Source organism: Dermochelys coriacea, chromosome 3, assembly GCF_009764565.3.
Source record: "Dermochelys coriacea isolate rDerCor1 chromosome 3, rDerCor1.pri.v4, whole genome shotgun sequence".
NCBI classification, from domain to species: domain Eukaryota; kingdom Metazoa; phylum Chordata; order Testudines; family Dermochelyidae; genus Dermochelys; species Dermochelys coriacea.
The window spans coordinates 153,492,120-153,513,674 of record NC_050070.1 but is presented as its reverse complement, the minus strand read 5'-3'; the positions used below and the strand labels follow the sequence as shown (position 1 = coordinate 153,513,674).

Here is a 21,555-nt window from a genome sequence, read left to right as displayed (position 1 = left end):
AGATGTAGACAAACATCTACAGGTGACTATGCAGAGACAGTCAAGCTAATTTTTATGTGTAATTTACAGTAATGGCCAGCTTCTGATCTTGCATTCGTTTAACTCCACTGAAGTCACTGGAGTTACACTGATGTGAGCAAAATCAGAACAAGGCCTAAGTTAGGATTTGGAACCCAGATCCCCAGAGGGAAAAGACTAATTCACTACCCCATAGTACTACTTAGCACCTTTCAAGCTGTTCTTATTCCAATTAAAATTCATTTCTCTGTCATCCCTGCTCCGTATGATCATTGCTAACCCCTGATAACCTCTACTTGTAGGTGTTGCCAGTCCTTCTGAAGAGCTAAATGAATCTGATCCCAGGGAAGAGAAGCTTCGAGCACAAATTGAAGAAGAGAAAAAAAGGTGTTGTTTCTGCCTCATCACATACTTCAAATATCAAATTAAAATGACATCTGGATATGTGCAGTATGTCCCATTAAAACTTCTGTACTCACAGCTAACCTCTGCTTTGCTTTGACATTATTACAAATATGCCATCTTTCCGGTTCACTATTAACTTTCTACTTTCAGTCTAAAATGTCAGCTAGTTTCCTGTAAAATATAATAGGACATCAATGGGAAATCTGTAAGCCTGGTCTGGCAGTCTAAAAATAATGCAATATGTTACAGTACTGAGGATCAGAGTTAGCAATTTATTCATTGGGATCAGAGTTAGAAATCTGCTCTTTGGTCCTAAGCTGGCAGGGGCTGGGAGTGCTACCAAGACAACATACTTACCCATTTGTTATTTGCTCCCATGGCCATTTCAGGAGCAATAAATGATTTGCTAAGGTTGGGTTTTTGTATCTGCTGCCCATAGAAGCTCTAATAAAATATGAGATGCTCCCCCATCCCTGGCTTTGAGACATTGTTTTGAAGTTCAGGGTTGGTAACTGCCATGGGTAGCATAAAACTACATTAATGATCTATCAGCATATTTTCCCAGAGCCAAAGACAAAACTTCTCTATTCTGAACAAACCCTCTTCTCCTTTCTCACTGCAGTTATAAAACAATGTTCAATCGCTTGAAAGGGTTGAAGATAGAGATTGAACACTTGCAGCTTCTTATGGAAAAAGCCAAGGTGAAACTGCAAAAAGACTTTGAAGTCTGGTGGTCTGAGGAGGCATCGAATCCGCAGGTATCGGAATGTCTCCTTCAACGCTATGCAAATATAAAATTAAATTTGCACTTGTTGCCTAAAGAAACCATAGATTAGATGGAAAGGGGACTATTATGGCTGAAACTTTGGTCCTGATTTTCCTCACTCTGACTCTGGTGTAAATCAGAACTCGATAGTTTTACACTAGTGTAACACTAGTGCAAGTGAAAGGACTATCAAGCCCTTTCCCCCATTGTGTGCCCTAGTTTGGCACCCTCTTAAACATCTTCCAAAGAAGTCATTTTCACATAAAACCTAACTCAGAAACAATACATGTTAATCATGTTTTCAATTTCTTTTAACTTTTTTTTTTAAAACGTTTTACTTCAGAAACACTTGTCTGAGGAATTCCAAATGAAATCGAAAGATCTTGGTGACATCTATTGCACCCGCCTGTTTTGAGACGGGGAAAGGCCTGCTCAGGAAGTTGTTCACGAGGATACTGAATATATTGGAATGATTCATTCAATTCCAATGAATTTTTAAAGAATGTAAAGTGACCGGGGGAGACTTAGAGCCAGATTATCTCTTATTGCTCACCAAAACAATGCTGCTTTACGATTTACATGGGGTTTGGAATATGGCAGCCACCACCAGTTTCACATCCATGAAAGCCAACACAGGCAACTGATTTCCAACTTCCCCTGGTTTTGATGACTCCTGTAGCCCTACAGAATTTCTAAGCTCCCTTGTGGTTCACCTATTCTCAGCTCAGAATGCCAGCACATCTCCTGGCTCTCCAGCCAACTTCCACAACTGATACTGTAGCCAACTTTAGGAAATGCACAGAAGCAGAGTCCCCAAATTAGTAATTGAAGTTATAACAAACTAAATAGGTTTATTTTACAATAATATGTTAAAAAGTTTGTACCACAGTGAAACAAGCTAAGATACAGGGCTTCACAATCACAAGAGATATCACAAAGGCAAAAAACATCACAAGAGATATCATTCTCATAGGCTCTCTCATTGTCACTTCTCTAAAAGTCTTTCCTGGCAGGATTTCGCTAAGATATAAATGGTGGTGACAATAACATATTGGAAGGGAGCCCCATTATGTCTGCTAGTAGAAGATCATCCCCAAACATTTGAGATCATGTCTGCATGGCGTAACTAATTATAACAATGATAACATGTGAACCGAAATTAAAAAGAATGTGGAATCCAAGTATTATGTGACCACGTGGAAGACCATATATACTCCTTGAATAAAAAATTATTAGTAAATAAAATTTTAACATGTTCAGCCAATATTCCTTTTTGTTCCAAAAAAAATCTATATTAATAACTAAACTGTAGTTTTATAAAAACATTTTAAAGAAATGTATTGAACGTACAGTTAACTTCCATGAACTTGTTATCTTGATATGGCATCAGGCAACTTAACTAGTTTAAATGCAAGCTTTGGTAGCAAAATACATGTCAAGTCAAAACATTGTAACTGTGTGGGTGGCAATGGGGAGGGGATTAATGGCCTTGCTATCTGCAACACAGCCTTTCAGAGAGCTGTGAAGTATAATCCTTGTACCTACTGGAGGATGTCTTCTGTCTCTCCGTCCACAGGAGAGGCCCAAGATCAGCCTCTCATGATTCATCAATGGAAGCTTTAGAAATCAGGACTAAATAATGACTTTGATACCTTGAACCTTGACCTATCTATAGATTTAAACACCCTAAGTAACTCAAGTCAGCCAACAGCAGCTGCTGAGACATTGTGAAAACCTGAAATTTGAGCTAGAAAATTCTTAAACTACTCCTAAACACTTTTTTGGAATGCCTACAGGAGTTCTTGTGACAACGATAAGATCAGCAGGAGGATGCAGCTAAATTGGAAAGCATTGTTTGGATACAAGGCTTTGGCTGTGATTCTCAAAGGCACTGCGGATTGGCCTAGCTCTGTTACCATTGCAGTCAATAATAAAACTCCCATTGACTTTCATGGGAGCAGAATTAGGCAGATGTTGAGTGCTTTTAAAAATTCTACCCTGCACATTTCTATTTCTCTAGGACCAGCAAGAGAAACTACCTGTGAGCAATTCAGCAAGTGCCTTGAGGGCTTCCCCCCAGTCTCTTGAATCCCAGCAACATCTGTATACTAACAGGTAAGCTGAATGTTTTTCTTCCCCTTACTCAGCCACCATCTATGCAGCTGATAACAGCATTAATTGGAGCTTATTGCCTCTCAGCTCTTCTGTAGGTTGCAAACATTTTCTGTGGAAAACAGCTTAGTAAAAATAGTGTTGCACCTGGGTAATTATGTATTGCTGAGGCACCACAGTGCCGGGCATGAAATGGACTGATGGACAAATAGATACAAAAGAAATATTTTTATCTTTCACTTATTATTTGCAGTAGTATTTAGGGTCGCTAATTGTAGTGTGAAACCTTATTTTACTGTGAAAAACCTTCTGTTGCTATAGTTATTGTTCTTCACTTGATTTTGATAGCAAATCTGATATCTCAGAATAGGGAAGCATTCCCTGTATCTAGAAAAGGCAGCCATCTTCTCCATCCTGTCATTTGTCACTTCTGATTTCACAGCCTACAATCTTAGGCTGACAAGGTAAATCTCTCATATCCATCCATTTTGTGGAGTGATGTCATTGCACATATGTAGAGAGAGGCTTAGTTCACACATGAATTTACCAGTTTTCATGTTCAAAGATTAAACCGAAAGAAAAGATTAACCTATTTCTAGTGGTGTTGAGCCCCTTTTCTCATCCCCTGCTAGAGATGGCCTTATTCCCTGGTACTTAGCTTTTGGAACCACCCAAATTACCTCATGTGTACCATTAAATATTGATTATTGTGGTATGCCTATGACTGTGAGACAAGTTAATTTGCGTTATGGCTTTATTACAGCTACCTGCAGTGGGTGCCATTAAAATCTTAGCATATATTGTACTATAGGAATACATTTATCATGGTATTGACAGTAGAATGGAGAATATTACAAATACCACAGTTAATTTAACTGCTGTAAGTGATCAGTGTATGTCTTTGTCAAGGCTGAATCCCCACTCTGTCACTCCAAGTGCAGAAAGTGGGGGCCTGCAAGGATTTTAAAAATTAATACTTGCCACTCCAGGCTTGTATTTCACTTCCAAGGTTACAGCTTCTCTCTGTCCTTGGCTTCGTAAACGCTGCCACCACGCAAATGCAAAAAAAAAAAAAAAAAAAAAAAAAAACAAACCCTTTTGAACCCAGGAAGAAGCACTTGGGAATTCCTCCTTGTGGTGTACCCTGAAGCCCTTTCACACACCCCCTACAGGGAAGAGCTGAGAAAGAAAACAAAGGAAATTAGCTGTAGCTACCAGCTAATCAAACAACAGGCACAAACCCCTGAGGACACCAAAAATCCAATCCTGTTCTTAAAAAAGGTAAATTTTATTAAAAACAAAAAGAAAATACATCTGGAACTTAGACTTTTGCTAGATTTTAAAAGAGCAATTCCAAAAATTAAGCACCCAAAATAGCTTTCTTGAGGGTTCAGCTTAAAGGTTACAAGCAAACAAAAGCATCTGGGGTTAGCATAGAGGAGTCCACAAGCCTAAAAGAAATAACCCTAATTGCATCTTTTTAGACATTCCCTAATTTTACTTACATATCTGAGGCTCCAGATAAGTAAGTTCGAGGTATGAATTGATAATCTGTAATCATACCTGGCTTAAAGCTGTTTACAGCATTACTGCTCCATGTCCCTGCAGCCCAGAGAACAACAAAGGGAAAGTTCCTTTCCCAATTTTAAGAAGTTCTACCTTCCCATTGGCTCTTTTGGTCAGGTGCCCACTCCTTTCCTTTTACCTGTGGGCTTGTTAACTCTTTACTGGTAAAGCAAGCAGAGAACAGACCAAGAGGGATTTTACAGCTAACTGGCTGGCTGGGTGTCCATCAGATGGAGATACTCCCCTCCTTTCCCCCCCCCTCCCTTCATGTATCAAAGTCTGCTTACAGCATTTTGTCTTGAGGGTAAAGAAAAAGGTGAAATGAACAAACTGAAGAACAACAATAGGGAAAACATGATTTCTCCTGCACAAACTTTACCCTTACAGTAGACAGTTCCATTGTGCCAGGGTTTAGCTATTTACCGTGGTCCTGGAGTTTTAGGTGATTTTTATGTATCCTAGGCTGAGATTATTAAGCATCTTGAATGTAAGGACAGAGCCCTTGAACTGATGTGATGTTCTATGAGGAGCCAGTGTAGTTGTAATTTTGTTTTCCCTTATCTAATTTCACCTTTGAAGTTACTTTTGTAGTGACCTTTTGAAGTCCACTGTTCTTCTTTTCTCATAGTTTCATGGAAAGTTAATCTTATTTTATGTTAAGCTTTTAAACCAATTTCACAAAGGTATATTTTCAGTGTATGAACACATAATTAGAAACACGGCTCTGTGCCATGGCTGTTCGCAATGTCATGAATTAGAGGTAGCAGAGATGATCAGGTCTCAGAAAGAGAAGAGATATCCCCAAGTAATACATGATAATCATAGAATCATAGAATATCAGGGTTGGAAGGAACCTCAGGCGGTCATCTAGTCCAACCCCCTGCTCAAAGCAGGACCAATCCCCCAATTTTTGCCCCAGATCCCTAAATGGCCCCTCAAGAATTGAATTCACAACCCTTGGGTTTAAGCAGGCCAATGCTCAAACCGTTGATCTATCCCTCCCCGTCCCCCCCCCCCCATAATGTATCAGGTCAATTTATAACTTAAGTCCAAGAAGCGTTTGGTAATCCGTGTTAGGTTTAAATGGACAAAATTAACAAATTTGTGGCCAAATATTTATCTTCCTTTAAATAAAACAGTGTTTCAGGCCTTAGCAACTCAACCAAAAATAGTCTTTGTTACTAAGGGCTCAGTTCTGTAAAGTGCTAAGCAAGGGAACTTAGAACCTCACAGGATCAGGCCTTAAAGACCCAAAACCACTGGCCTGATCTTTCTTCCACTGAAGAGAATGGCAAAAATCCCATTGAGTTCAATAGCAGCAAAAATGAATTTAGTACCTGGGGTTTGTTTTATATATACACACACTTACACACAAGCCATCCTCAATGTATTCTACAGGAGATTAACGTTCCTATAGGAAAAATGCTGTGTTACACAGTGAGCTAGTGTTGCCTTACTCATATTACCATCTCTGATGTATTTCAGATAGCTGAAATTTATACCAGGCATTTTCTAGAAGCTTAACCAGAAACATTCATTACAAAACCAAACTTGCTTGCTCTGCCATTCTTGGGACAAGGCTTCATGCTAGGTAGTTTTGAATATTTTATAGCCTTCTCTGATTGCAAACAGTAATCTGAAATGTTCAGAAAGCATAAGTGCCAAAAGAGATTTCAAACAGTGATTGCAATTCTTGGTAGCGATGGGGGTGTACAGGCAACTATTAAGAAAGAGGTCAACAACATCTGATGAGTTAGAGGAAGAACAGCCAGAGACATCAAAAATAATTTTAAATTTTGTTCCATTTTCTTAGGTTTTGTGTAAGCTTTAATGACGTATAATGAAAATATCCATGCATACAAATAAGGACCAAAAATGTTACTTAATAAGAGCATAAGGCTTCAGATAAGATCGTTAGAGTACATATGAAGTGATACTAATTATAAATCCTCCTAGATCTTCTAATAAAAGTTTTCAAATCTAAATTAAATTTATCATCTCATATATCCAAAATTTCTAGACTTAGTGCAAATGCAACATGTGAACAGCTCCTAACAAGTGTCATATGAGGCTGTTAGAAGCAGCAAATCAAATCCATTCAAAGGAAATTAATTTAGTCACAATTATGAAAAACTCTGCAATGGGGAGAAAACAGAGAAAGTCTGATCATCTCTCCAGACTGAAAAAGGTCTGTGAATATCTCCACAAACGCAGAGTGAAAATATAGTGTGAAGGGGAGAACAATATGAAATACAGGAAAAAAAGAGACTATTTTACTAAAAAATTACCTGATGAAATTCCCAAAGCATCAGAAAGAGAATGCACTCACTTATCCACACTGTCACCAGCATAAAGCTGTGAGTTAGTTGCAATTTTGTGGGTGTGCATGTGTCTGTCGGTGACATCCTACAAACTCTGTAAAACATCTTAAATTGTACAATTCTGGCTCAGCACTCCTTTGCTGCTCCACTCCAAAACACAAGGATAGTATTCAGTTCATCCTGGTGGATGGGCATTCCACGATTCCTCTCTCACACTGGTTTTTATTTAGGTAGTTTATCAGATTCTTTTATTTTCAACTTTACTCGTTGAATATTTAGATTAACTGCTAGTGAAGGATGGAACTGTTCACATGATGTTGCATTCTTATTGAGTCTAGAAAGTTTTGGTTCTTATACAAATCTTCTCAGAAGCTCTGGAGGGTTCCCTTCTCCCATTTCTGTCTCCACTTCTGTTTCCAGCTCAATTAGATCTTTGTCTCTTAATGTTATCCAATCCCTTTTGCTTCACCCAGCTCCCTTTCTCCAACTCCAACAGACTCCATGGACATCCAAATCTTTCTCCTTGACCTCAATAGACCCTTTAGCTCTCTAGCTTTGTCCTTGAGGCCCCTTACTTTCAATTTACATTCCACAGGAGATAATCTCAGGTCCTGCACGTTCTCTGATGACTTCTTGTCTTCATATTTCTTTCCCTGGATTGCAGGAGTCACTCGCTGTATAGGTATTGTGTGAAGCTGGGGAAATATTTTCACAACATTTTTGTAGCATTTTCCATTTTGTCCATTTTTCATGCCCTTGAAATGTCACAATTCGGAACATTTGTGGGTATTATAATGCGTCTGTGGAAGAAGACCTCTGTGTAGCTCGAAAGCTTGTCTCTCTCACCAACAGAAGTTGGTCCAATGAAAAATGTTACCTCGGCCACCTTGTCTCTGAGGAAAAAATCCTCTGTTGGTGAATTTCCATTTGAGCTCTAAAAGTTTTGGGGGAAAGACCACCCACAAAACTCAAGTCACTAAAAATGCTCAAATTTCAAGCAGTTTGAATCTTGCTGCAAATATTTTGCCCACTATACACAGAATACCTCGCTCCCTTCAACTCCACAGAAACCCTGTAAATCACAAGATTTGAAATCAGCAGTTTGGCCTGTCTGTGCCTTCCAAGACCCTGTCAGAAAGGAGGCTGATACTTTTCTAATGCAACCCAAATAAACCTCAGGTATGTTCAGAGTGAAAACTGTAGGGAACAACTTTCAAAAGCACCTAACTGATATAGAAGCCTAAGTTCCATTTTCAAAAGTGACTTAGGAATTTAAAGCCTAATTCTAGTTGGAAGTCAAAGAGAAGACACCTAAGTCACATTTGAAAGTGGGACTTCACCTCTAAGTCACTCAGATGTTTTTGAAAATTTTACTCAAGTTCTGAAGTCCTTTATTGATCTGATAGCTCTGAAGAAAAGTGGAACTCCTTTGTGCCTAGTTATTGCATCACAGTAATAATATGGCATACATTACCCATTCTCTTGAGGCCCTTGTAACACCCAGACACAATGGGGTAAGCTAAGCATGAAGTATTAAACACTTATTGAAAGCTGCATTTTGTATTTAATTAATTTAAAGTAAGTGTCATTTCAATGCAATAGGCAGATACCAATGGTATAGGACTTCAGGAGTTAAAGAGAAATGTTCAACCCCATAATCTATGAGTTTCTCATTTGAAAATAACTTACACTCTTGGGCACAGTATATTCTGCAAAACTGAACCTGGCATGGTGTAACACAGTAAAATATTAGTAATAAATTTCTTTCCTTTTTCAAGTTCTCTGCCAGAAATATCAATTCATAAGCCAAAGTGAATGAACTACTGCAGGGTTAAAAAAGCAGGAATGCACCAAGCGGTGCACCACCTAGCGGAAACACACTGCTCCTGAATAACACCATGTTGTAATTCTCTCTTAGTATTGGCATAAGAAATACTGCTGTATATACTAACCCTATAGATGCAGGAAAGCTGCTGGACAAGGGGAAATTGACATCCTATGACAGAAATCTGCCTTCCTAATTGAGAGATCCCTTGGTAATGACATCTCTCCAGGGGCAGAATGTGCTACACCCTTTTGCAATAAGCAAAGCTATGATCAACAAGCCAGATCCGTAGGTCCTTGCTCAGTTTTTATCCAGTCTCCCTTTGATTTCAGTAATAATTTTGCCTGAGTAAAGGCTGGGTACAAACTGAGTTAAGGCCTCAACATTTGGCTCAGTATTAATTTAGAGAATTCACAAAATGTATTTCTAAAATACACCAAAATCCTCCATCGTGAAATTAAAACTCCTTCATAGAAAGTGAAATGGTGCATTGTCCTCTGATTCTTTACCACATTAAGTTCTAAGAGTGCTTTTTCGTGGCCATATTCACTATGCAAGTGCCATCATCACATAAGTTGGATAGAAAATTCCCTTCTTCCTGTAAGCAAGAGGTGTTTTTGGTAGTTAAAACAAATACATTCTAAAAACCAGTTTCATTGTAGTTATTTCAGATGTATCCAGAAGTTTCCTCCACATAAACTCTTAATTATCCCTCCATTTTCCACCTCCAGTTTTTCAGATACCAGTAGAGTCAACCCCAATGAAGATCGTGGTAGGAAAAACAACTTGAGCAGGATCAGCAACTCAGCTTCAAATACAAGGTAGGGAGCATGTTGGTGCCATTCAGAAGGTAAGGTAGGCTGGCATTTCCTCTCCAATGCATTAGAATCCTGAATGTTCCATTGTCATCTCTCCGTGTCTCTTAATAATATACTGAAGCTGCTCATTTTGAATCTGACTTTATAATTAAAGGCAAGGCTATGTCCTCACTTATACCCCATGCACCCATATTGAGAGGTGATCCCCACGTTTCGTGCACTTACTGTTTGACTGGAGGCAGTTTTCTGCTGGTTCATATTGTGAAACATATACCATAACAACATAAAAGGCTCTTTTTATATTCTTTTGTTTTTAAATGGGGATCTTAGAATTTGTAGACCAATGTAGGATGCAGAGACCTTAAAATCAAGAGATCCATAATATTTTTCACCATCCTGCTTTTCCCCAGGCCCGGGTTTTACAGCAACATTTTTAATAGGATTTTGCTGTGTATATTTCCTTAAGATATTCACAGTCTCCTTTGTGCAAATTATGCCAGTAACAACTGAGAACAACAACCCCTGTGTCTGTCAGGCTGGATAGTGAGTATTTGTATTGTTTTCTCAAAGGAGGCATAGCTGCCTTATGCTCGACGAATTTGTTAGCAGAGGCTACTGAGATTTTTTGGAATCACTTTTGTTTATGTTCAGTTCCCCCCACTCCAAAAAGAAAACAACTAGATATAACCCTGCTGTGCTTCAAGTTTAACACTTAAGCTGTTTTTTACCAGCCATATCTAAGAAGATGTGGTTAGCATTTATTTATTTATTTATTTACAATAGGAAAAAGAGCAGAAGGTATTTTCCTCAAATTTTCCAAAATAATCCACTTTTGGGAAGAGGCAAAGCATGGAAAATTTCTTCCCAAAAGATCAGTGTTTCAGAAGTGTGTGTGTGTGTGTGTGTGTTTGAGAGAGAGAGAGAGAGAGAGGAAAAACAGGTTAAAATGGAAGTTAGGCAGCACCTGCTTTTATGTACTGTACATTTTTCACTGTTAACACTGCTGCTAATCAAAATTTAGCAGAAGGTGCAGAAAAGTTAACTTTTATATGAATTAGTTACTATACTGTGCTGAATAATTTCTTGATAATGGCTCCTTGATGGCCTGCGTCTGAACCCACGAGATGCTGCACAACGGTAACTCCAGGTCATAAAAGAGGATGTTGACTTTCATGTGACAACATGTGTTGTAATCTGCTTCCTTAATTGAGAATATCTGACTCTCCCCTGTAGTCCTCAGTTTTTACTCAGTCCCTATAGTTTTTATAGAGATGTCTCCACTAATAGCTACTAGAAAGATCATCCTAAGAAATAGTGCTCTGTTGGAGTTTTAGAATATCCTTGTTAATTAGATAAAAATATTTTGTGGAGTTTGTAACAATTTCTGTACAATTGCCATCTTGGTTCTGTGCCAGCAGACCACCACTTACCAGCTAGAGATTTAATTAGCAGCACATAGACATGCGTATCAGACATCTGTTTTGTATCAGCCAAGATTATATTCTGCCATAATAGTTACTTAAGTGCTATAGAGAAAACCAAAATTAGAAAAGAGTTTTTTAAAAAGTAGAATGTCTATATAATCATGATTCCTTTCCATATTTTTGTTGTGCTTTGATTATGATAGTTTCTGTTTGGAAAATGTTAGTAGTATTTATTATGGTACCAGTTATGGACTAGTTCATCTATTAACCAATGTGAAGGCATAGGGCCAAATCTTCAGTTGGTGTAAATTTACATCAATGGAGCTATGCCATTTTATACTAGCTGAAGATCTGACCCATGATCTTTGTGTCAAAGAATTTATAATGTAAGGTCCTGGCTTAACCACATGGGCACAGGGACTCAATGCAGGATTGGGGCTTAAATAGGCAAAAAGATATTGCAGTAAGCTGCTGTTTATCCCCTAGACTTGTCCTGGTTGCAGTGACTGCTGGCAAATGTCATGAACATCATATGATTCACAATCTAGCTCTACATGTACATCCATGCTGACATGCTATTCCATGGAATGCTCACTCAGCTTGCCTCTCGGAGGCACAGGTGCAACAGATTTGTCCAATGCTAATAGAAGCATCAGTTCTGTAGCAGAGTCGCATTGCATAGATACACCCATCATTTCTCTAGTAACTTCATTGCATTATTTAATTCTGCTAGACAGTAATTTACTGTGGGTTGACATTAAAATATTTTTAACTCTTTGTGTGTGAGAGGAGAGCATGTAATAACTAAACAGGTTGCAGTTTGTTAGATTTATGGGAATCCCGGTGTATTTTAAAAGCGTATACAGATCAGAAAGTTTAAACACCGTGGCCTTGATTCTGCCCTAACTTAGGCTGGCTTCTGCCAACACAACCTCAGGAGAAAGCCCTTAAATCTATCTTTTTTTCAAACAGAAAAAAAAAAGGACAGGAATAGAGAACATAGAATCAATCTGCTTACTCAGCTGAGTCCCTGAATATACTTGTTTATTTCAGGACCCCCCAGAGTTCAAGTTCGTCTGTCCCACTCACTGGAGACAGCCAGACTGATGCTGACATTCTGGCTTTCATTAAAGCCAGACAGAATCTCCTGCAGAAGAAAGGTAAACCCTGCTAACCATACTAGGCCAAACTGAGCTCTCTGCTACAGCAGTAATATATATATTACTAATTAGTAATATTATATATATATATATATATATATATATATATATATATATATCAATGCTAATATAAATCCCCTTTGGGTATTTGTCACTAAATCAGAGGGTAAGAATAGTCATAGGTGGACAGTAAATTTCACCCTCCAGTGTGAGTAAATAAAACTGGCAGTAGGTAGAAGGCACTAAACACACAGCAGTGGCACCCAGAGGTGGCCTGGAAGTAATTCATCACAATAAAGACAAAAGTTTCTTCTCTTTTTTTTTTTTACAACAGTTTTTAATGACAGTAGCAAACTAGAGAGAAGATGAAAGCAGCAGTGATTACTGAAGCAATAACTTTCCATCACCACTCAAGTGCTGATGACAGCATTACTCTGCAAGCTATCAGCCCCTGGCAGATGGTGTTAGCATTATCACAGAGTGGTGCTTTAGTATCACTCTGCTTATCAGGAATAACTCTCAGGTAAATACACACAGGCTGCAAATCCAGCCACCTTATGCCCATCCAAAGCAAACACTCAGCACACTTAGGGTTTAGGTTCACTTTTATCTTAATTTAGTAAGGCTGTTGTCAAGCTTCTTCTGGAGACGTTAAAGTAGAATTTGTAGGCAGCTCACCTGCGAGCCAGGCTACAGAAAAAAGCAACATTTAAAGCAAACATCTAAGGCTTTTAGAAGGTCCAAGATTCATCCCGTTTGTAACATACAAAAAATGAACTTTGAATTAGAAGGGCGCAATTTGTCATGAAATCATTTCTGAAAGCCCATCAAGAATGAATCTGTCAGCTGCCTTTCCTAACCTGTTTGTTATTTGTCTGTAGGCCATCACGTAGCATCACGTGTGGATCTCAAAGAAGGCTATGCATTACCAAAACTGATAAACTTAAGTTTCAGGCCCACCTGTGTCTGAAAGAGATGCCTGCAGAACAGAGGATGGTCAACACATTTTAAACTGTGTTAAAATTCAGTTATAAACACTGTGGAGATAAGTGTGGTACCATGTGCAGGATGCTTACCACAACCAGCCTGGCAGTGCAGGGTAGGATGACTTAGAAGGTATAGTGTGGCTTACAGAAGTGTACAGCCTGCCAAGCACTGTACATTACAGTATATACACTGGGGCCTAGCCAGCAGATTGTCCACCAGGTGCAGTAGATGGGTTCCTCTCTGAGCTCTCCTTCAAAAGCGAGGTGGAGGTCTCTGTTCACTTCTCACCTAGGCCCAGCACACCCTTCATACACAGGATTAATTGATCCTTAAATATTCATGGTAAATAGGCCCAATGGCTTGTGATGAGATGTTAGATGGGGTGGGATCTGAGTTACTACAGAGAATTCTTTCCTAGGTATCTGGCTGGTGAATCTTGCCCATATGGGTTCAGGGTTCAGCTGATTGCCATATTTGGGATCAGGAAGGAATTTTCCTCCAGGGCAGATTGGAAGAGACCCTGGAGGTTCGCCTTCCTCTGTAGCATGGGGCATGGGTCACTTGCTGGAGGATTCTTTGCTCCTTGAAGTCTTTAAACCGTGATTTGAGGACTTCAATAGCTCAGACATAGGTGAGAAGTTTATCACAGGAGTGGGTGGGTGAGATTCTGTGGCCTGCATTGTGCAGGAGATCAGACTAGATGATCATAATGGTCCCTTCTGACCTTAATATCTATGAATCTATGATTGGATTTGGCCCTAAATTATTTCAGTTCTCCGAATCCCTCAGACACACCCCCAGCTTTCCGAGAGCCCCTTGTCTTATGATCCTGCTATCTCTGTTCTCCATTGCTTCTCCTGACGTTCACCACCAGTGCTTCCCAGTGCAAAGGAAGTCTTAACCAAACATACATTCAGGCTAAAGGCAGTAGACCTTAATAGTGACTGTTGCAGTGGCTGTTCATGGATTAACTAACAGAGGATTTTGAGAGCATCTGGGCCCAGGGCAAAGGAAAAGGAGAGGGCCCAGAGCAGTGCTTATTAGGTAAAGAAATCTCAGGTAAAGTTCAGAGGAATCTGAGTAGGCAGGAAGAGGGAGTGGCTCAAAGTGAGTGCTTTAGGAAAGTGAACAATAATAATAACTAGCTCTTAGATCTCAAACACTTTGCAAAGAAAATCAGTATCCTTATTCCCATTTTAGAAATGGGGAAACTGAGTCACAGGGAGGTGAAATGACTTACCCACGGTCACCCAGCAGGCTAGTGGCAGAACCAGAGATGGAACCCAGGTGTTCTGAGTCCCTGCCCAGTGCTCTATCCACTAAGCCATACTGCGTACCCAGAGTCCAAACCTTTTTAGGCTTATCCCTTCTGTAAACATTTGAGCTCTTTTCCGTCATGGTGCTTTCTCCGAGGCTGTTCCATTTCACTCATGGAGCTTGGTTTTCTTCATGGGAAATCCCTGCAGGTGACTCCAGCAGAAAACATTGTCTGAGCCAAACCAAAGTCTGCTAAGGCCTGGAAAATGTCATCATACTTCCTCTCCCTTCCCTCAATGACCCTGGTCCTTTGAAACTGCTCCATGATATCAATGGCCCAGAAACACATCAAAGGCTCTGCTTTGTATTAGCTGAAAAGAGAGGATAAAATGTGTGCAGAGGCCAATGGTGTGGAAAACAAGTTTCATAAATAGAAAAAGCATCAGCGTGGGAATGCACAACATCCTTAATGAAAGTAATACAGTGGAAAATGGCCTCTTTGAAGGGGTCTCAGGGGGAGATTAGTTAGGTGCTCACAGATCATTGCCATTCATGTCTCTGAGCTTTACAAACAGACATTAATTAAAGTAGGCACACATGCAGTACTTTTCGCTCGTTTGGATATCTCTCTGTTCATCAAGCTGCCTTGGAGTAGCTTGCTAGGGTTGCTAACATTAAACATAGCTCGTAAAGTTACTTACAAAGGGCTGCTCTGTGAGCATAAACATTTGTTTCACCCTTCATTCTTGGGGTAGCGAAGTCAAAACAGTTGGGAGGTCAATGATATGTTGGCCTAAAACTCTTGGATTCAAACCTCTTCTTGCCCTGCAGCTGTTTTTGTCTGTGGAGTAGCCATTGGTTTAAAATCGATGACAATGTCTTGAACTACAGTCTGATTAACAGTGTCCTTATCTGCTTTCAGGCTTGGGGAACAAGTGAATTTCTTGTTGCACTCCAATACTCCCTCTGTAAATGAAGAAAAATGGACAATTCAAAAATCTCTCCTCTTCTCCCGCCTTCTCTCTTTAAGAACCAGGAACAACTCACCACTTTGGGTCTGCAGCTTGACGGAGAAAAAATGAATGACTTGTGTATGTCACACCTGTGCAATCATCTCTTCAGCTTGACAAAGATCAAGCACAATGGAAGCAACTAGAGAGGGGAAAAAACATTTTGTTTTTTGGGAATATTATGTTTATTTTGTAAAACATCACAATTAGTTAGCACTTTTTAAAACCACTTTTCCATCACTACTATAAGTGGAACATTTCTTTGCTGCTGATGCAGTTTTTTCTCTTTTTCTGATTGTACTTTGGAAGCCTATGAATATAGTTATATGAAATTCAACAGTTTTGTCCACAGGTGTTTCTACAAACATTGTTGGGTTTGATTCAGGTGGGTTTCACAGTTGTGCTGTGCAAAAATAGTAAATATTTGGGTCATGAAATTTAGTAGTTTTATTCAGGATCATTGATTAATGCCAGCACATCACTTTTATTGTTTTGTTTTGTTTTTTGTGAGAAAGGCAGTTTTCATACAAAATGCCTGAAATTTTGAGATCACGAATTATAATATGAAAACTGATCTGCATTGAAGTTAAATTTCATAAATCAAAGTTTCAAGAAATTTTCGGTCTTTCACTTGGATACATTAAATTTAATGTAAAAATGTATTGTCCACAAAATGTCAAGGTTTAAAAAAACAAAACAACGATATCTTTGCAGGTTTAAAGTAAAATCAAGGCAATTTTTGCAGAATCCAAACAAAATATGAAAATGTAAATGTAAAGTTTTAATGTTTTGTTGCAAATACTGTTCTTTGTATAACTTCATTTTGCAACCCCATGTCTCACTTTCAGTTTCAGATTCAAGCAAGTCTAAAACATAAAAGCAAAATTTAGTTTCCAAAATGTACATAGTTTCAGACTGAAACCACTGCGTTTCATGCTATTGAGCAACTTGCAATAATGAAATCTGAAATCTCTTTGTTATTCATGTACAAAATACAGATAGCTTGATTGGTAGGAGTCATGTATTCTTTAGGGCATAAACTTCAACTTCAAATGGTACTAAATTTTGCAGCAACTGAAAATTATGCAATGAATTGGAAAATACTCAAAGCCACAGGTTTTTATCAAATGAACAATTAAAATATGATCAATAATGTAATCTATTATTTTAAAAAAGCAGTGTATTTCCATGCATTTCTATTTACTGCAAAAATCAATAAAAGTGCCACAGAAATCAGTATGTTTTGCAAAGAATTTAGCAAGCACCAGCTGAAGTGGGGGTCAAGTCTATGATTATTCATCATCAGCGAGGAAATGGGGGGTTGAGGTTTTGATCACTTGTAGCAGAAGGGACATAGTTCTTCCTGCTCTGGAGGACCCAAAACACAAAAAGTTGCACATCTTAAGTGCTTACTCATTAATCCAAAATTACTTGTCCACCATTTTTTCAATGACCACCCCATAAAGACTGCACCTTCTAGATAGTTCCTATTTCTGTATGACAGTTGGGTTGACTGTACCATATTAATGCTACCTGTCTTGATAGTCCCTCTTCAGATAATCTCCTGAGTCACTGGAAAGGGCCCTGGTGTTTACCAGGAGGAAGGTACAGTCAGTGGCATCCGTTTATATTTGGATTTGAGCCTGCCTAGCCACCTGTTAAACAGTTTTTCTAAGTAAAGAGGTTTTTGTGCATGACTGAGTACTGTCTATTGACCGTGATATCTAGCCAGTGGTTATGCAAACTTGTAGATATAGTAAATTCTGTTTACTTAACGTCTCCAACCAGAGCAAGCTGTCTTCTAAATCAAAAGACCTTGATTGCAGAGATGTCTTGGGGCAGTAGCAGTACAGTGCTGGGTGCCATGCACATGTTCCCAGGAGGACCTTTTGCCAAGCACCAGGGGCCACATCATCCCCTCTTGTGGTACAACACAGACATTTTCTACCCTCGCATCCCCTTCCACAGGTTTTACCAGAGGAGAAGATGGATCTTCACTGAGCTCCCCAATAGCATCATCACTTCCAGGAGGGCCAAAGTATGTCCACACATTCATGGAAAGGGCCACAAAGCCTGCTCTCATTTGTGGTGAATCCCCAGGGCTCCACACAGAGGCCAGAGACATCCATGTGGATGTCTTATGCTCACCAACTCTTAGCCCTGGTCACCCCCCTTCCACTGCTTCCTGGCCACAATAGCTACAGGAACTCTGAGGAAAAGATGATACAGCCTCATGCTTAGCAACTCCTGTAAAGAGGATTGAACCCATGATTACATAGGCCTAGGAATCAAATACTGAGATTCACACATATGGCATCACCAGTATGTATTGTAGCATCCTCTCTGTGTGAGTTGTTACTCTTCTTCTAGTTTAGCCAATCTTAGAATGGAAGTGTTTAGTATCAATAGTATAAACTGAAGCCATGTCAGCCGAATAAAGAGTTAAACTTTTGTAAATGCTAATTGTTCTATCTGCTCAACTGGAGAATATGGATGTTGACAAGATGAAACTCCAGGCATGACTTGTGCTCTGAGGCACATTTGGTATCTCTATATAAAATGTATTTCTTTTCCATGTTCATTTTATTAATAAACACAAAAAATCCAATTTCTATTTTTAATATGATTTTACATTAATCATTTTTGGGTTTGGTTTAAATAATTGTAAATGGTCTTTTTCCAATTTTTTCCATTTCACTTCCTCTAATATTTGTTATGGAACCTCACCAGTGTGGCCAGCATCACATAGAATTATAATACTAGTTATTACCAATGACTCGATCTGAGGCCAGCACAATAAAACTAGGAATTCTTAATGTCTACCTCTACTTTTCTTTGTTCTTAGCATTGCAGTTGAGATGGACCTCTAGACATGTCCTTCAATATCTGAAGCTCTTTACTCAACACAAATGCTATAATGAGCATACTTGCACTTAGGGCTGTGTATTGATGCCTTGCACGAATTGAAGATACTTTGTAGTTTTAAGAGTTTATCTCTGTGAAGAATTGAAACAACCTGATCCAATGTTCAGAGACAAAGCAACAGTAAGATTTAAGGAAACAGGTATTTGTGGAAATTATGTGAGAAAAGCATAATCAAAACTTTGCCACTTCTTTCATCCATTTCTTTGAAAAGAGAGGGTCCTCTTCCCCCCCACCTGCATTGATACATGTCAGTAAATCAAATTGCATGAGTATAAAACTGACGTGAGATCAAAATCCAGGCCAGAGAATTGCCAGAGGACAGTGTCATGCATGAAGAATCAGTACGTTCATGATATTCATGTTTATTGCACCTCAAAGGAGTGCTCTCTAGGTTCTCATACTCCTGCTGTGAAACTTAAGCCTTGTCAACACTTAAAAGTTTTGTCATGGTAGCTATGTTGGTTGGGAGTATGACTAAATCAGTGCTTTTGCCGCTATATCTTATTTTGTTTGAGGAACTGGTTTCAGCTATCGCAGCAACAGCTGGTATAAACTGCATCTACACAAGGAGGGCTTGCCAGTATAGCTCTACCTCTATCGCTGTACCAGCAAACACTTGCTAGTGTAGATGAAGCCTGAAGGAATAAAAACCACTCTAATCATAAAAGGAAATTTGAAACAATTCAACAGCTAGATATGCATAGTTGTTCTGGCCTGAAGCAAAACCCCACTGAACCACTGTATCCTTGCATGCAGATTGTCACCTCGTGCTCTGTTCAGAGAAACCTGTGCCAGAAAACTAGTCATAAGCATCCTGTCACATCAGCAATTTGAGCCACACAGGATCAGCCAACATAACTGTCAGCTGCACCTCATTACTCATTTTAGAGCCAAATTTACCTCTGTCCCACACAGGCCTGCTGTTATCCCGCTTTTCATTACAATATTGCTTTTGGCACTGGAAATGTGGAATCAGGAAACTGAAGTTATGGGCAGTCTTACTTACCTTAAAGAAACTAACATTAAACATCAATTTAAGCTTCCTTGGCTATTTTTTTTTTAGGTGTGTCCTTTATTTTGCAGCTGTCCTATGTTTTGAAAGCCCGTGTTCCATGTTTAGGACTTGAAATTTTGAGAGCAATGCCAGAGATAGACTCAACAGAATTGGGGAATTTGCGGGATTTCATTTGTTTAGTGTAGCTAGTGTAACATGATTTGTCAAGTGGATCACAATCCTAGAAATCATGTAGGTGTCCATGCTTTGCAGAAGATCTCACGGTCTCTGTGTCATAGGCTGGGCCACTTGGGGTCAGTGATCCTTCACGCCCAAATGGAACAGAGAAGGTCTATTATTAATAGTAGTTGAGATGAGCCAAGACGGAAACATTCAAATCTGGATCCAAGTTAGATTTGGGCAAGGATTCAGGGCTCAGAGTCAAGACTGAATCCATGCTTGGGTTCAAGTTTGGACCCACAGCTCTGAAATTGCATGAGCTGTTCTCATGAGATTTGTGCTGGGAGCCTCCCAAGTTCAATTTTTATTATAAATGTTTTTGTAAAACCCTAGAATTTTCTGAGCTCAGGACCAGATTAATGCATGGGCCAGATTAGTGCATAGGCAAACTAGGAATGTGTCTTGGGCCCAAATTCATGGGAGGAGTCAGGAGGGAGGAAAGGGGTACATTTTGTTTTAGTTAACCAATGCAGATTTGCTTGCAAACAGAAAGAACTTCACCCCCTTGAATGAGCAGTGACCTGGCACACAGGGTCGCACCACCACTCAAATTTGGCCCCGGCACCTCTCTGTCATGATGGAGGTCTGCCATCCCAAATTTGAATGAGTGACATTGTGACCTAATGCCCAGAGTCGCACTTCCCCTGACACTCAAATTTTTCCCAGCTGCCCCTCCATCATATTGCGATCCCATGTGCCAGGTCGCAATGCCAGTCATATAAGAGAAGTTCTTTCAGTCTGCACCAGTGCATTGGCAGGCAGAAGTAGTCCTCACACAGAGCTAAGACTCATTTTGCTATTCCAATCAAAGCCAAGGTGAAAGGAGGACACTGGATGAAAAAAACACTTCCTTCTCCAACAACAATACGTGGAAAGTCTAGGATGGGAATTTACTGCAGTGGCATGTATGGGAGGGAACATCACTGAAGTGTATTTTTCCCCTTTCTTTCAGTTTATCAACTGTTTGTTGTTATTCATAGTAGAAGGTAGAGGCCCAGAAGTGTATGTTTGCCAGTGATAGGTTAATCTGTTCCCATCCCAGCTGTGGTTAAAAAAAAAAATCTGTACACAAAGAACAACAAAAGAAGTGGGATTAGACCTTATACTTCATCTGGTCGTCAGAAGGAGGTTTCCAATCTTATTTTAGCACATTCCTTTATTGAATTCTTGTCATGTGGAGGCCTTACAATATTTTGGTCTCACTTGGGGCAAGAGGGTTGTAGTGAGCTCATTCTACCAAACTCAGAACTCACTCAGGTTTCAGAGTAGTAGCCGTGTTAGTCTGTATTCGCAAAAAGAAAAGGAGTACTTGTGGCACCTTAGAGACTAACAAATTTATTAGAGCATAAGCTTTCGTGAGCTACAGCTCACTTCATCAGATGCATTTGGTGGAAAAAACAGAGGGGAGATTGATATACACACACAGAGAACATGAAACAATGGGTTTATCATACACACTGTAAGGAGAGTGATCACTTAAGATAAGCCATCACCAGCAGCGGGGGGGGGGAGGAAGGAGGAAAACCTTTCATGGTGACAAGCAAGGTAGGCTATTTCCAGCAGTTAACAAGAATATCTGAGGAACAGTGGGGGGCGGGGTGGGGGGGGGGAGAAATAACATGGGGAAATAGTTTTACTTTGTGTAATGACTCATCCATTCCCAGTCTCTATTCAAGCCTAAGTTAATTGTATCCAGTTTGCAAATTAATTCCAATTCAGCAGTCTCT

The 21,555-nt window shown here is 39.5% G+C and overlaps 1 protein-coding gene across 2 annotated transcripts in view; it reads left to right on the top strand.

Moving 5' to 3' along the window:
- KIF6 (kinesin family member 6) overlaps nucleotides 1–18,827 on the top strand; it is a 282,709-nt gene extending 263,882 nt beyond the window's left edge. Inside the window, exons 15-20 of one of the 2 annotated variants that reach the window (XM_043511614.1) lie at nucleotides 321–405; nucleotides 1,046–1,181; nucleotides 3,210–3,304; nucleotides 9,745–9,834; nucleotides 12,309–12,415; nucleotides 15,582–18,827. In XM_043511614.1, coding sequence (XP_043367549.1) covers nucleotides 321–405; nucleotides 1,046–1,181; nucleotides 3,210–3,304; nucleotides 9,745–9,834; nucleotides 12,309–12,415; nucleotides 15,582–15,598 — 530 coding nt within the window. In that variant the 3' untranslated portion in view covers nucleotides 15,599–18,827. The remainder of the gene's footprint in view (nucleotides 1–320; nucleotides 406–1,045; nucleotides 1,182–3,209; nucleotides 3,305–9,744; nucleotides 9,835–12,308; nucleotides 12,416–15,581) is intronic. The other variant, XM_038397613.2, reaches the window with a different exon arrangement.
- Nucleotides 18,828–21,555: the final 2,728 nt, after the last annotated feature.